This window comes from Bos indicus x Bos taurus, chromosome 29 (assembly GCF_003369695.1).
Source record: "Bos indicus x Bos taurus breed Angus x Brahman F1 hybrid chromosome 29, Bos_hybrid_MaternalHap_v2.0, whole genome shotgun sequence".
Taxonomy (NCBI): Eukaryota; Metazoa; Chordata; class Mammalia; order Artiodactyla; family Bovidae; genus Bos; species Bos indicus x Bos taurus.
The window spans coordinates 32,807,872-32,825,351 of record NC_040104.1 but is presented as its reverse complement, the minus strand read 5'-3'; the positions used below and the strand labels follow the sequence as shown (position 1 = coordinate 32,825,351).

Here is a 17,480-nt window from a genome sequence, read left to right as displayed (position 1 = left end):
CAAGGAATATATGCCTTTCAGTCTGAAATAGGTGCTGCATGATTTGATTGCTTTAATAGGATCACTCAATAGAAACATGAAATTATTGCAATAATTTGGGTAAGAGTAAGAGGAGAGTGAAAAAGTTGGCTTAAAGTTCAACATTCAGAAAACTAAGATCATGGCATCTGGTCCCATCACTTCATGGGAAATAGATGGGGAAACAGTGGAAACAGTGTCAGACTTTATTTTCTGGGGCTCCAAAATCACTGCAGATGGTGATTGCAGCCATGAAATTAAAAGACGCTTACTCCTTGGAAGGAAAGTTATGTCCAACCTAGATAGCATATTCAAAAGCAGAGACATTACTTTGCCAACAAAAGTCCATCTAGTCAAGGCTATGGTTTTCCCAGTGGTCATGTATGGATGTGAGAGTTGGACTGTGAAGAAGGCTGAACGCTGAAAAATTGATGCTTTTGAACTGTGGTGTTGGAGAAGACTCTTGAGAGTCCCTTGGACTGCAAGGAGATCCAACCAGTCCATTCTAAAGGAGATCAGTCCTGGGTGTTCTTTGGAAAGACTGATGCTAAAACTGAAACTCCAGTACTTTGGCCACCTCATGTGAAGAGTTGACTCACTGGAAAAGACTCTGATGCTGGGAGGGATTGGGGGCAGGAGGAGAAGGGGACGACAGAGAATGAGATGGCTGGATGGCATCACCGACTTGATGGATGTGAGTGTGAGTGAACTCCGGGAGTTGGTGATGGACAGGGAGGCCTGGCATGCTGCAATTCATGGGGTCACAAAGAGTCGGACATGACTGAGCGACTGAACTGAACTGAACTGAAGTAGATGGAGGCTTGACCAAACTATGCTGGTAGGCCATAATGAAAAGTACAAAAGCCTACTACCCTAGAAAAACACATGTGCACAAGAATGTTTATTGAAGCATTGATTTAATATTGAATAACTACAAATACCACCAATAGAATGGATACACTTTGCAATCTGAATTAACTAGAGCTGCATGTATTGAGTTATATCTTAGACAACAAAGTATAGATGTTTCATATACAGATGGATATGAGTCTGGAGTTCAGGACGGTTGTATAAGCTGGACATAGAAATTAGGCAGTTATGATACAGTTGCTATAAAACCACAAGATTGGGTAAAATTATCAAGGGAATAAGGAGAAATAGAAAAGAGCTCAGAGGACTGAGCCCTGGGAAGGTATCGTTTAGTTTGGAGGAAAGGAGGAAGAAGAAACTGAAAAGACAATGATTTTGGGGAAGTGAAGTGATTCACAAGGAGAAAGCAATAAACTAGCAAATGCTGCTGATAGGTAAGAAGTATGAGACATTGACTTAACAACATTAAAGTCATTGATGGGCTTGGCAAGAATTTCAGTGGAATGGTGGAGTTGAAGGCCTGACTAGAATGCTTCAAGAAAAAAATGGGAAGAGGAAAATTGAGCTTCTTCAGACTCACATCATCACATCTGCTTACCTAAGTCTTCTGCCCATATATTCCTACCTTTTGTCCTGTTTCTATGAACCATCTGTTGTGCTTCTAGCTAAGGCCTGCCCCTTCAGTTGTGCATTTGCTTTTATCTTTTCTTAGCTATTAAAAACTGAACCTAAATCTCCCCTCCCTTTCCGACATCATCATTTTCTCTACTGCATCATTCCTCTCAGCATGTAAGCATGCCAAATATCTTTCCCACCTTAAAAAAAGAAATTCTTTCTTGATCCAATTTCCCCCTTTAGATACCACCCACATTTTGTTTGTTTATAGCAAGTCTTTGAAAGAACTGTCCTACTGCTACCCAGTTTTTCTTATATTTCATGTATGGAGGCAGGCATGGAATAAGTAGACAGTTGGAATTAATTAAATTTTGATTAACCTATGTAAGCATGAGGAGTTAGAGGAACAAGGGAATTAAGATTCTATGCAAGAGTGTAATTTAAGCTGCTTCAGAAGAGAGTAATTGATAGGGGAGAGAGATGGTGGTAGTATCAATGGACCCAAGTTCCCCATGGGGGTTCAAAGTATTGGAGATAAAGAAAGTAGGGTGAAGTGAGCTGGAGAAAGGGGTTAGTGATTGGGGAAAGAGGTGTTTGAGGTCAGAGAAGAGTCTGAGTTACTGGTAATGACAAGCTCAAGGTTATGACCAAATTTGTAGCTGAGGCAGAAGAGAAAGGAAAAATTACTGAAGAGCCTTCAAGTTCAGCCAATGAAGTGGGAGGCCAAGATCCTGGAAGGATCATCTTTGTAAGTATTGAAATCACCAGCAAATGTAACTGGAGTAGTGTAGAGAATGAGTGAGAAAGGAACTACATTCCGAAAAGATCAAGAAGGAATTGAGGGGGCTGTACAGTAGATACAATAGATACAGTAGATAGAATTGCAGGAAGGAGTACCTAGGTAGAAGATGGCATGGTCTGATGACGTTATTAATGGAGGCAGCAGAGAAAAGAGCCAAGCTACCATTTGAGAGGGCTGCAAGGGGAAACCATGTCATCAGAAGTCATAACCTCTAATTCTGAGAAGTGAAGTTTAGAGAGCTGGGTATTTTCACAAATTAACACTCAGTTTTCTTAAACCACAGTCTCATGATAAAGAGATAGGAATTTATGAATTTTTAAAAATTATGTACAGAAAAAGCCATGAAACAAGTGAAATTCAGCTTCATGTTTGGAAGACATAGGGAGTGGCAAAGGGATTATTTTAAAGGGACCAGTCTTTTTTATTTTATTTATTTGGCTGCACTGGGTCTTAGTTGTGGCATGGGAGATCTTTAGTTGAGGCATGTGGGATCTAGTTCCCTGTCCAGGGATCGAACCTAGGCCCCCTGCATTGGGAGGTCAGAGTCTTAGCCACTGGACCACCAGGGAAGTCCTGGGACCAGTTATTTTGTGTGGTTGTAATAGCAGAATTCAGCCCTAATGTTGACTCATCCTTTTTTTTTTTTCCAAGAAAAGCTAGAACTGTGGATTTTTGTGTTTTAAAAAAAATATTACAAATACTAACTTGTTTGAAATACTGTGCAGATCAAATGAAACAAGTCAGAGATTCCATTTAGCCATTGTTGCAATTTTATGAACTCTGCTTTTTAAAATAGAAACTACTACCATCTGTGTTAAGTTCAAGAGTCAAAGTCCATGACCCTCAAACTGGCTGCCTTGCTGGGTAGCCTGCAGCTTTTGAGTTCAGTCTGCAGGTTTATGGAGAGTGACTATCACAGGCCGATCACCAAGCAGCACTTAAATCACCTGGCAGTTTATGCGTTGCTTAACTGATTATTACTCAACAGATCTTATTTCATCCCCCTCCCCAACCTTTTCTTTCTCTTTGCTTTCATTTCTGACCCTGATGATAGAATTCCTTTGAAGAAAAACATACTTAGCCTTTTTGAACTTTAATAAAAGAAAGCTTCTGATAGAGGAAAACTTGAAGGTTCTTTAAGCCTGAAAAGAGCTGTTAATTCCTAAACAGACTGTAACATTATAAAATATTTAATGTTTCTTCAAAATCTCCAGTTTTCCTTTAGTCTTAATGATGACTGAGAAGATATTTTTATATTGAAGTAGAAGTCTAAAGATGGTATTTGACTGTGTTTCACCTTAGGCAGAGCAGTAAACTCCCTTCCAGACTTAGTTTCCTTATCTGTAAAATGGAGATTAAAAATACATGCCCTACGTACTTCATAAAGTAGCTGTTACAATCAAATGAGAATGTGAAAAGCATAAACTTTGTATGAGTGCTTTAGTAAAGTCTGTTAAAGAATGACAGCTCGCCTAAAGCTTCTGAAATTGCCTATTTAGAGAAAATATTTTAAATTAGAATATATTCAAAATTCAGGAATCCCCATATCAGTAGATGTCTACTTCTAATAGCAACTTTCCTATTGAAAGATGACACTGCTGATGGTATCATTGTGTGAGGTAGTGGCTGAAAAGTATCCCTCTCCAGTTCTGTAAGCATGACTGGTTGTAGTTTTGGTTAAAAATCTTGCTCGTTCAGATGACATCTGATACACATACTCTTTCTTGGTCCCACCATCATCTTTCCCTTCTCACCCTGTACTTAGTTTCTTTTTCATCAAAATTAACAATTATCACTTGAGATTTATACTTAATGTAGAGTCTTTTCTAGCAGCACTTAATACACACTTAAAAGAAGAAGCCTTAACTGAGAAACACAGGATACCTCATTTTCACAGTAATTTTTTTTTAAGTTCCAGTGATGAAAGCTCTAAGGCAGCTTCTTCAAAGGAAGATAATATTGATGAATCCAGTGCAACCAGTGTTGAATATTAGGTGATAAAATCTTTATCACATCCAGCTTGACTGTCCTGTAATTTAGGCTGAGTCTTTTAGAATAGTTACTCCTTTTTATTAGTTGTGTGGTTGTCATACAGCCATGGAAGGAAAAAATTGAACATCACAATCATCAGCAATATACCTGAAAGACAAACAGTAAAATAACACAATCTTTAAGAAGTTTATGATCAGTGATTATAATTTAAGATTATATACAATTATTTACCAAGAGATTTTTAGAGGTGTGTTTAAAAGAATTAGCTATATGACTTCTACATAAAACTGTAGATATTTTGTTTTATTTATTTTTGGCTGTAGCACATGACATGTAGGATCTTCGTTCCCCAACCAGTGATCGAACCCATGCCTCCTGTGGTAGAAGCATGGAGTTTTAACCACTGGACCACCAGGGAAGTTCCATCATGTAGATATTTTAAAGTCTAATATTCTCACATGATTTTTCTTCAACCATTAATCTTTAAAAACAGTACATACTTGGAAAAACTAGTAGGATCTAAATAATGAATTCAAAGGATAAATAGAAAGATCTGGAGTTCTATTTCTAGCTCCATTACTGACTTGCTAAGTGAGAAACTTGACTTGGGTCTCCATTTTAATCTCAACCATTAGTAGCTTTTAGAATTGTATTAAGCAAAGTTTCTGAAACAGAAATTTCAGTTGACATTTTAAAACTTGAATATAAATATGCTTTTAAAAATCACATTAGTAAATTTTCATTTTTGAGGTCATATCAGATAAATCTAGCATATGTATAATAGGTAATTTAAAAGACATTTTTATATTAAAGATTTAAAATTTTTCAATGGGAAACAGATAGAGGGGACTTAGCCATGGGACTCAAATCACTGTCTAAGAGAAGTCTGTGGTGGTTAATGGTTTTATCTTAACGTATATAGGTTTAAAGCTCTATTGTTGTTCAGTCACTAAGTTGTGTCGGACTCTTTGTGACCCCCATGGACTGCAGCATGCCAGGCTTCTTTGTCCTTCCCTATCTCCTGGCATTTGTTCAAATTCATGTCCGTTGAGTCAGTGATGCTATCTAACCATCTCATCTTCTGCCACCCCCTTCTCCTTTTGCCTTCCATCTTTCCCAGATCAGAGTCTTTTCCAATGAGTCGCCTTTTCCCAGGTGGTCAAAATTACTGGAGCTTCAGCTTCAGCATCAGTCCTTTCAGTGAATATTCAGGGTTGATTAAAGGTAGGCTTAACACTCTAAATCAGTTAAACTTAGATAAAGAATGTGTTTTTATCACATGCAGATTTGATAATTTACTGCTATTTGATAAGGAAATTAAGGTTTGACTAATATTTGGATAACAAATTTTAAAGAGATGAGCCTGTTTTGCAACCAGAAGCTTTAGATTAAAAAAAAAATCAGAATCAATATAATTCACAAAATTTGACATTTTCTTTATAAAGTTGGAGCTAGAAAATAAGACATGTTTAAAACTTTCTAAAATGGAGTTGCAATTTTATAGAATCAAATAGAATTTACTAATTTTCATTATATGAAATGTATAAGCTAGAGAATTAATTCTATATACATCCTTACAGTCACATTTCTAACATCTTATTAATTTGGAGGAGGTGGCAGCGTGCCTGGGTTCAATCCCTGGTCAGGGAATTAGATCCTACGTGCCGCACCTATGAGTTGGCATGCCACAACTAGATCCCATTTGCCATGACTGGAAAAAAAAAGATCCCATGTGCCATAATGAAGATCAGTGATCCCATGTGCCGCAACGAAGACCTGGTGCAGCCAAATAAATAAATATTAAAAAAAAAAACTATTAGTAGACCTGTCCAATTAGTGACCTTTTTAACTTCTTTGTGAACTTCAGTGACCTTTTTTTACTTCTTAAAAATCAGAAACAGATAATTTATCTTTGAAGAAGTTACTGGAAAACACTAGTAATGAATAGATGAAAAAAAGTTACCATTATTAGCAGTTTAAAATACAGTTTCTGATATTCTTCATGTTTAGGTATAGATATTACTGAGTATGCTGCTGCTGCTAAGCTGCCTCAGTCGTGTCCGACTCTGTGCGACCCCATAGACGGAAGCCCACCAGGCTCCCCCGTCCTTGGGATTCTCCAGGCAAGAACACTGGAGTGGGTTGCCATTTCCTTCTCCAATGCATGAAAGCGAAAAGTGAAAGGGAAGTTGCTCAGTCATGTCCAACTCTTAGTGACCCCCATGGACTACAGCCTACCAGGCTACTCCATCCATGGGATTTTCCAGGCAAGAGTACTGGAGTGGGGTGCCATTGCCTTCTCTGATTACTGAGCGCAACAGATGCTAAATGTGAGGAAAAGTCCTAAATGACAGGAATGGAGGGTGAATGGGAGGAGTAAAGTGTCATGGCTATTCAAACCTGTTAGGCCCATGTTCTCTTCTGTAGGTACCCTCCCCTTCCCCTGCCCCCCCTTTTTTTTAACAGAAATAAGCAACAAGAAACAAAATGCAAACTATGGATAAAAAGAAGAATGAACTAATTAGAAGGCCAGTTATCCTCATATTCATTTATAGCTGTGAATTACAGTCAGGCTTAAAATAGATGATTAAACAAAATCAAGAAATGCTGATAATTTATATAAGGATATGCATATCATGATTAGTTATTTTGTAACTTTTTTTGTGTTATTTGACCTATTTGAGAAGAAGAGTTTTACATAACTGACCCAGATAGAAATAACAGGAATGCAATTTGTGGAAATTTTTAAAACTACATTTATTATAGTTCTGTATTGTTTCATGAAATGCTGTTCGACAAAATGGGTCAGATGAGCTAAATAGTATTTTATCTGGAGCTCACAAACTTGAAAAAACAAATTCCTTTAGCAAAAAAAGATTATTTTTTAGTGGAAGTAATCACTCGTCACTTCTTTGCCCTCATATCTAAGGGCATATTAAAGAGAGATTAAACTTCAAACTTACTATTCTTAACTTGTTTCTTTAAAGACAAAAGCAGTTTTAACGGATACTGCACAAAATAAAATGTTATTTCGGACATAATATTTCATACCTTTTTTGTGACATTCCATATTGTATTTTAGTATACCCTAATCTTTTCATCATATTGAATAAAAATATACTTACCTAAAGAAGGAGACAGCCAATATACTATAAAAAATTGAAGGAATGCTTCATCAAAACACTTGAAATGCAGTGAAAGTGCCAAAGTTGGATTAAATACAGCTCCTGTTAGACTTCCTCCTGTAATACATATTAACCAGAATGATATCAAACCATATATCTTACATTTTCTTGCAACTAGAAATACAGGGATTACTAAATAAAACTTTTATTTTAGGTATTTAAGTTTTTTTATTCTGTAATTTTTCTTTGCAGAATCACCTGGCATATTATAGAATATAAAAATAGATTATAGATTATAATATGCCAGGTGCAAAAAAGGCAGGAGGACAAAGGACATTAAGAATTTTCATCCAGTGCTTTTGCTGTGGTATATTATGAATACACATTGAAAATTAACCTGCTCTATTAGTATTCCTACACTTTTATAAAACAGATTTGGCTGCCCTTAACATTCAACTTAAATTAATAAAAATATAATGAAAATGTTGTTAAAATGGGTACAATACCCCAGGATCCTCTTGAACAGAAATAACCTTGGTGTTGGAACAAAAAGCAAACTATTCCACTTTTACTTGTCAACAAAGCCCTAAAGAAGTGATTGTGAATGGTATGTGAATTATATCTCAATAAAGTGGTTACAGAAAAAAATTTTAATAAAAAAAGAAGTGACTGAGTAATTATGAAAGATCAGCACAAATTCTAACTGTTGCCTGCTTTTCAGGACTTAGGGTCCAGCTCTTCACTTAGGGTCTCTCTCTGAGATGGGGCCCAGGAATTTTATAGCTGTGGCCACACAGCAAGTGAGGAAAAGCGAAAGAGGTTGGACTGGCTGTCCAGTGGTACTCACCAAAACTGTGGCTCAGCTTTTCAGAACATACCCTCATTGTATCCCTGAGATAGAGACATTTCTGGTGGTTGTTCCATGTGGAAGCTTGAGCACACTCATCTGCCTCCAACTTAGCTACAGCAACAGATCAGAGATCTTCACAAATTTTACATGGACACATGCCACAAGAGCATGTTAACTGTTTTTATAAAATGCCGTGAAATAAAATTGGAAATTAAGTGACCTTTTCATAAAATTTCACACTTGACAGGCTGAAAACATTGAAGCTTTGTTGAGATAAAGATGTTGAGAAATGAACTGAGTTCACTCCGTGGCTAAGAGTTTTTTTCTTGGCATGCCAGCCTCACAGCACAATTCATATTCATGCCTCAGCAATTATAAATGACATCACATCATGGACCTTCAGAACCACTCTTGAATAGTCAAATCTTGGAATGTTGAGCCTGCAACTGCCAGGGGCCAGCAGAATTATTTGGTTGGCATGTGGTCATTTCAAATTAATGCCACAAAGAATTATTGAGTTCTTATGTTCTGGACACCATGAACAGAAAGGTAAGAACTCACACAGATCTTTCCACACAGATTATACAATAAAATATAATGTAATATGTACAGTGATAATACAAGTGACCTGTGATTTTTTTAAGGCATTTATCAATAGACAACCATTGCCTTCATAATTAGTTTGCTTCAGTATTCCCATTAGGTCTTTGGTATTTCTATTAGGTCTGAGAACACTATCATTTGGTCTTATACCACGCTAAACCTCCAGTTACTTCATACTCTGTCTTCTAATCCTCCCATCACCAGATCTGCTCAGTATGACTTGGTAGATGCTGCTTCTCTTAAGATGTACAAGTCTGTTCCTTTCTCTTGAGTATGAACTGGCTTTGCAACTTGCATTAACAAATAGAATACAGCAGAAGTGATGCTATGTGAATTCTGAATGTGAGGAGCAACACTGAATTCTAGGTTCAGGTCTCAATAAATCCATCATTGGCTTCTACTCCTTGCTGTGTTGGAACAATGCGCTGACCGTGTACATGAGCTGATCTAGGCTGATGGAGGATGAGAGGCCACAAGGAAAAAAACTGAGGTGTCTTAGATGGCTGTTAACTGCTGGACACATGAGTGAAGCACCTTTGCTCTTCCAAAGAAACCAACTGTCCAGCTATATGATCTCAGGGGAATTTCCTATCTAACCCACAAAATCATGAAAAAAAAATTGTTATTTTAAGCATTAAGGGTAAGTTAACTGATTCAGAAATCCATTGTGTCAACAAAAGGTCCAAAACATGGCATTGGCTTTGATATTTTAGGCTGGATCATTCTTTGTTAGGGTTCTATGCACTGTGGGATTTTTAGCATTCCTAGCCTTGACCCATTAAACGTCAGCTGCATATTCATCTTCCCCATATAACAAACAAAAATGTTCCCAGACGTTGCCAAAATTGTTCTGTTGAAAACCACTGTCCTGGAGAACTACTGGTACCTGTATACTAGTAGACATGTATACGGTTGTTTGTTTATAATAGCAACAAACTGGGAAAAACCTAAATGTTCATTCATAAGAAAATAGCTAAATAAATAACTTTATTATTAATTTGGAATGCTGTTCAGTATTCAAATAATAAGAAAGATCTCTTTACTAACACAGATCTCCAAGATAGTATCATTGAACCACACCACTAAAAAAACTGCAGAAAGTAAGGCATGATTCATCTTAATATGAACACACATAAAATAGTTTCTGTAGGGTCCTATCAATATGTACAGTAAATGTACATAAGAGTTTGGAAGGACACGCACGCACAGAGGACTATACTGGTGAGAAGAGGAGGCAGGGAAGGAGAGGGGACAGGCATGAAGGATGGTAATCAAAAGGCATTGAGAGTCTCATTGGTAGTGTTTCCATTATTTACAAAAAGAACACATTCATGTATTTTGTAGTTAAATATGAATTATTTAAAAAGTAAGAATTATCCATCAGGCACAGAACTTGGAGAAAATGACTCTGAAAAATTAGTTACTATGTATTGATGTCTGGAGGGAGGAAGCCATTACACCTGTTGAAGAAGAGGTATCAACAGGGAGATCCAGCTGGCTGCCAGGAATCTCAGAGGACAGTGTGAACTTGGTGAAATTAGGACAGTCAAAAGACAGAGTTCCAAATCTGGTAATTATAGGCACTTAGGTGTCTCAGCACTCCTAAAGCAAATCAAGTTCTCTGTGACAGAATGACACTAAAATCATGCAAGACTTGTATAAAAGCTACAGTGTCAATTAACTAATTTATAAAGTGACCAGACATCTATGCCAGTTACTGTGGGAAGAACTTGGAGTACATTATTTTTCATGATAGTCTGAAGCGATAGTGTTATTCTCCATTTTAAGGATGAGGAAACAGACCTAAATTATCTATCCTAAGGACACAGTCCAAGAGGCTTATGCTCTTTACCATTGTATTATACTGGCATGAGAAAAACAAAAACAAAATATTTTGTGCCTTGTTTGAAGCTGTTTTTCATTTGTAGATTGGAACCTATGTCATTATGGTTATTGTATTAAATATAAATATATATATATATATATAGGACTTAGCTCCCTTCTTTGACAAATAATCTATCCAAATTCTTCATGACTTAGAAGGATTCCAAAAGCTCCTGAATGGAGTAAAAATGGAATTACTTTGGACATTTTATTAGGCTTATTTTAGAAGCTCTTAGGCATAAAATATGGAATACCCAGATATGTATTATTTCTTTTGATTTTTTTAAGTGAATAGACTATTTGCTATTTCATTCATTCTACTCATTCTAAAAATAATGAGTATTTATTTGTAATGGGACACTCTCAGTCCTGGTTATGTTTCATAATGAATAAAACAATTTTAGTCTCTGTACTCATAAAGCTTACTGTTTGGTGGAGGAAGACAGGCATTACATCAGAAAACAAGTATATAACTAAAAGTTCTGCAAAGGAACAGTACAGTAAGAAAGACAACCTACTTGGATGTGTAAAATAGATTTTTTTTCCAATATCTAATTAATTTACGCAGTTCTCTCTTATCCTAGTCATTGAACCAAATTCTCCCCAAACCTAAACCTTCCAAATCTGCATTAATAGTTTTATAGTTTTAATATGTTAATAACACAGAGCTTTTTTTCACTTTATTTGGGAAGCCAATAAATACAAGTGTTAAAGACATCAGTGGCCTCCATCTGCACAAATGTGCAGGGTGCTAAATCAATAAATATGCAATCAGATGCTTAGTCATTGGCTATCCAAGGAGCCTGTAGCTCTGTTGCTGAACAGTTATGTTCTATAAGCTTAAATAATCAGTTCTTTTGATATGACCTGTATAAGTGACTTCTGGGTATCCTCAAATGCAAGTGATTAAAGAAATATCCCAGCATGCAACTTAGTCAAACCAATACTAATATTATCTTGGTCGTGGTGGTTTAGTTGCAAAATTGTGTCCAGCTCTTAAAACCCCATAGACTGTAGCCCACCAGACTCCTCTATCCATGGGCTTTCCCAGGCAAGAATATTGGAGTGGGTTGCCATTTCCTACTCCAGGGGATCTTCCTAACCTAGGGATCAAACTCATGTCTCCTACATTGCAGGTGGATTCTTTACTGCTAAGCCACCAGGGAAGCCCAGTAGTGTTTTAGAAATTAAAAAATGAGAGAGAGTTACATATTGAAGTAACTTGTAACAATTCCTGACTTAGCTAATGCTTCCCCTGCCTTCCCTTCCCTATCTATTCTTAACTCCTTCCTGCAAAGTCCTCATGTCTGCCTGATGAGATACACACTGAGCTAGTCCTAAAACAGTTCACTCTATTTAAATAGCTCTGACCTAAAGTTATGATTTATATCCATAGAAAATAATGGGGAGTGATATGACTTAGTGCAGCATTTCCCAAAGTATGCTCTCTTCTACTGCACACTCCTAGACAAAAGTATTCCTATGTTTGAAAAACTGTTCCATATCTTTCTCTTGGAGTTTCACTATAAACAGTAGCATAGTAAAACTCTGTGAGTCTTAAATTAGAAAATCTGTTTAATCCAGTGTTTGCTAAATTTATTTGGTAACAATCCTTTGTTAACTTAAATTTTGTTATGTTATGGTAAAATATAACATATGCCATTTTAACCATTTAAAAGTGTATATTCATGGCACTAGTTATAATGTTCTGGAGAAGGAAATAGCAACCCACTCCAGTGTTCTTGCCTGGAGAATCCCGGGGACGGGGGAGCCTGGTGGGCTGCCGTCTATGGGGTCGCACAGAGTTGGACACGACTGAAGCGACTTAGCAGCAGTTATAATGTTCAACCATCACCACTATTTCTAAAATTTTCATTGCCCCAAACAGAAATTGTACCCATTAAACAAAAAAATCCCTATTCCTCCTTGCTGCCCAACCCATGGTAACCTCTGTTCTACTTTCTGACTGTGAATTTGCCTGTTCTGAATATTTCATATAAAGTGAAGTCATATAACATTTGTCCCTTTGTGTCTGGCTTATTATGCTTAGCATAATGTTTTCAAGGTTCATTCCTATGGTAGCATGTATCAGAACTTCATTCCTTTCCATGGCTAAACAATATTCAGTTGTATGTACATATTTTTGTTACTTTTTAGGAGCATGCTATAAAATGCTGATAATGAAATGAGTATAAGCTTTAGTGTAAATCTGAACCATGGTTCCAGCTCATTCTGTTAATAGCTGTGTGATCTTGAACAAGGCATTTCACGTTCTTAACCCTCACTTACTTTACTTAAAATGGGAATAATGTATTTATTCATCAGTGGGTTGTTGTAAGGATTAAATACCAAAACTCATAAATTTCCTATATGCTTGCACGCTGCCCAGTGAATATTCTTATCTTCCTTATTTGGCAGAAAAGGAACATCATAATAATCAATATCTGTAACAACAATAAATAATTGTTAGGTTCTGTCCCTGCAGTTTTCATCGCTGTCCAATATGGTACTCACTAGCCAGACATGGCTATTGAGTACTTGAAATGTTGTTACAGTGACTGAAGAATTGAATATTTTAGTTGATAAGTACATGTGACTAGTGGCTGTGATGAACTGACCAGCAAAATATAGATGGGAGCAGTGGTTCTCGGTCCTGGTTTCATATTGGGATCACCTGGGAAAAATTTAAATCTACCATTGCTTAGGCCCCTTCATACAGCAATTAAATCTTATTTTGTTTTTTTCCCACAGCAATTAAATCTTAATCTCTGTACCCAAATATGGATATGTTTAAAACACTCCCCATGTGATTCCTATGTAGAGGGAATGTTGAGAACCACTGCTCTAGTGATCCTTTCGGTCTCTCCTCCTCCATCAATTAGTAGCCTCATTTCAGCAATGTTGATGTCAGTAATGTGAGGGGAAGGAAAAGAACATTTCTGGATATCTTAAATTGTTATTTTATGGGTCCTTTCCAATAACTCTCATTATATTTATGTATAATTTTAAATATTATCTTGTTTCTCTTCTCTCAAAATCTTTGTCACTTATAAAATAGATACTGGCTAATATTATATACAGTATTACTGTTGAAATAATAAATATGTATTAAAAGTACAAAAACAGGAATACCAATTTATAGATTATCAAGAGAGGGATAAGGAACTCTGTATAACATTGTGTTAATTTAAAACTTCTTTTTTTGGCTGCCCCTGTGGGGCATGTGAAAGTCTAGTTCCTTGGATCAGGGATCCAACCTGCACCCACCCCCTAGCTCTGCAGTGGAAGTGAGGAGTATTAACCACTGGACCAGCAAGGAAATCCCTAAAACATCTTTTAAATGTTTACCACATCTAATTAAAGTACAGAGCTAACTTGTGGCATAACTTTTTGCAAGGGATGATTCTGTTCATATACAGGGGATGTTTCTGATTTAGTCCAAACTTAAAATTTTAATAAGCAACTACTCACCAACCCCTCAAATATGCATATATCTTTCCTTCTTTCCTATACCACTCATTTCCATCTGAGTCTACAAAAAGGATGGTACTAGATTTTAAAGAAGGTGAAATGAATCAGAAAGTCTTTCATTTTACCTAGGAAGTTGAGCATATGTTTAAAAATCCTTAAGATTTGCTTCTACTCATAGTTTCCCTTTCAATGGGCAGAAGACAGAGTCTTACTACTAATTCTTTTTATTAGATTCCTACCTCCCAAACATTTTACAATTCAGATAGTTCTAGTGAAAATATTCTGTTATGATCATTTAAAATGACATGCTTCATCACTGCTTTTCAAATTTCCCTATCCTATTTAGAATATTTTCCTGTCCTAGTTAGAATATCCACTATATCTGAGATCTGTCAAGGTAAATACGATTTACAAAAAATCAAGCAGATTTCTCAAGAATTATTTTTTTCTCAAGAATTTTCTCAAGAATTATTTTTTAAAAATCTTTGATTTCAAGCAAGTTTTGATTTTAAAACACATCTTTCTTGATAGGCCATTAAAAATTCAAGATGAATTAGAAAGGAAATATATGATTTTAAGTAATTTTGTAAAAAATAAGAAATAGAACTATAGAAGTTTATTTCCCACTCTTACTACTAGCTATTCATGTAGCTTGTGCTTTAAATTGGAAGGAACTTTTGAAACCCAGGATCATTTTTCAGCGAGAGCCTCAGCAAGGATCTATATACCAAGTGGGCAAAAGGTAGCCGATGTTATCTTTCCTCTCTACTATTACAACAATCCCTTTGTAGGATATCTGAACCCTTGGCAGTATCTCACATGATCTCTGTTTCAGCACAGAAGTGGCTTTCTCTGGGTGTTAAAAAGAAAGCACTGAATGGAGGATCTATATTTGCACCCTATCGGTAAAGAATGAGCTGCAAAATGATTAGAATTACGGAAATACCAATACTGACATCATAGAAGCGTAGTAGTTTCGAATGAATCCTGGCAAAGAACTTAAGAGTCTCAAGTCATAGAAGCTCCGGACGTGCCCAGTGTTTTGTGGGAATAACAAACCTGCATAAACCAAAAAGGTGATGAGTGCTGACAGCAGGTGGATACGAAGCTTGGTTCGGACCTCCTGGAAGTGCAGCAAAGCGCTGTGGAAAATAAAGGAGCAGACAGCCTCTATGATGACCGCTTTGGGCAAGTCCACTTGAATGGGATTCCTGCAAGCGAAGCTCCTCTCGCTGACGTGATACTTGGTCAGCCCCAGGCTCCACAGGGCGCTCATGCAGTACCTGCTGCACAGGGCACCAATCAGCTGAGCTAACAGTCTAATCGCACCCGTCTCAGCGGACATTCCCCCCAGCATTATCTGCATCATCACGCCGCACGGGTTGCTGGAGGTGCCCACCAGAGTCAGGCCATGCACCATTGAGAAGAAGTAGATTAGCGTCAGCGGCCAGGTGGGGTGCAGGGGTTCCTGCTCACTCAGCAGTTGTAACTCATGAGTGCAGAAGCAGAGCTGGAAGGTGGCCAGAAACTCCAAGACGAAGGCGTGGGCCATGGGTCCGTTCAGCTGCTGCCGGGTGACCACGCGGGCTAGCCCCGTGAACAGCACGATCGACAGCATCAGCCCCAGCGAGGTGCAGGTATCCTGCATCTCGGGCCAGAGCCCCCGTAGCGCGGTCATGGCTCTCTCAGCACCAGACTGGGCTGCCTGCTCGGGCTCTGCAGGAGGCGGTCTCTGGGCCCCAGTCCTAAGTCCTCAGCCCTCAGCCCCGCCCCCTCCTCACGCCCCTCGGGGCGGGCCGACTCCAGACCAGCCGGAGGCCCTGGGGGTGCCACGCTGAAGGACTCCTCCCCATCTCCCCGGCTCTACGCTAGAGTTTTGTTGCCAGAGCCGGGGAGGAGGGGAGGCGACGGGCCTCGAGGAGAGTTCTGCCAGGGCACCGTCTGAGGGGGCCAACGGCCAGCAGAAGCCAGACACACGCCCTCGCTGTATCCCTCAGGGCTTGGGAGCGGGCGCGGGTGGGGCAGGGAGTGGAGGGACGGCGTGCGTCCGGAGGCCATTGCGCATGCGCATGGTGGCCCGTGCGCCCTTGCGAGAGGCTAGACTTGGGCCCCAGGGTCCCCGGCGCTGAGAGGGAAGGCGTGCGCCTCCTGCGCCTTAACAGGTCCTTTGACGTGAGAACCTTGAGGGTTTTACTTTTCAGCTCCTAAAACTGTAAAGCCGTCAAGCTGCAATCCAGACCCCCTAAAGAGCTTTGCGGCCAACCACTTCGTTTTTAATTTCTGGGACGACTGAGAAGACGAGAAGCGGTGGAGGCCGGGGGTGGGGCGGCGTGGGATAAGGTGGGGCTGGGTACTGGTTTAAGGGGAGTGAATTTCACAGAGAAATAAGGTTTGACCTGTGTGAAGAAGGGTATGCCACTGCGTCTCCCTGAGTTTTTTTTTTTCCCCACCTGCCACCTGTAACATTTACCTCAGAAGGTTGTGGGTCACACGACCCACCTCATGGATTTGTTTAAAAAAAAAACAAAAAACGCGAGAGGCACCGTGGCACAGAGCTTAGCAGACAAAAGGTGGTCAATAAGTGCTAGCTTAAAGTTGAAAGAGCGGATCTTGCCACCGCTCTCCACTCCCAACACCTCGCCCATTTGGGATGGCCACGTTATGGGTACAGCTGGGAGGGAATGTCTGCGATTCCCCATGCTTGGCATCTACCGTGCCTGCGTGCATGCTAAGTCACTCAGTCGTGTCTGATTCTTGGCGACCCCATGGACTGTAGCCCGCTAGGCTCCTCTGTCCATGGAATTCTCCAGGCAAGAATACTTAAGTGGGTTGCCATTTCCGTCGCCAGGGGAGCTTCCCAACCAAGGGGTTGAACCCATGTCTCAAGTCTCCTGCATTGGCAAGTGGGTTCTTTACCACTAACGCCACCTGGTTTTCTGCTAATAATGTAAGTGTCATGGGCTTTCCTGGTGGCGCTAGTGGTAAAGACTCCACCTACAATGCAGGAGACCCGGGTTCCATCCCTGAATCAAGAAGATCCCCTGGAGGAACACATGTACACCCATGGCTGATTCGTGTGAATGTGTGGCAAAAACCACCACAATATTGAAAAGTAATTAGCCTCCACCTAAAATAAATTTTTTAAAAAAGAAAAAAATACAAGATCCCCTGGGGGAGGAAATGGCAACCCACTCCAGTGTTCTTGCCTAGAAAATCCCATGGGTAGAGGAGCCTGGTGGGCTAGTCACTT

General features: G+C 38.9%; 1 protein-coding gene across 1 annotated transcript; it reads right to left on the bottom strand.

Annotated features, from left to right (window-relative positions):
* Positions 1–916: 916 nt before the first annotated feature.
* On the bottom strand, positions 917–16,217 carry AQP11 (aquaporin 11). Its single transcript, XM_027531924.1, has 3 exons — positions 15,290–16,217; positions 7,423–7,539; positions 917–4,444 (listed from the first exon to the last, which is right to left on the bottom strand). The coding sequence occupies exons 1-3, from the start codon at positions 15,906–15,908 to the stop codon at positions 4,365–4,367; spliced, it is 816 nt and encodes a 271-aa protein (XP_027387725.1). The 5' UTR covers positions 15,909–16,217; the 3' UTR covers positions 917–4,364.
* Between the last annotated feature and the right edge of the window lie 1,263 nt (positions 16,218–17,480).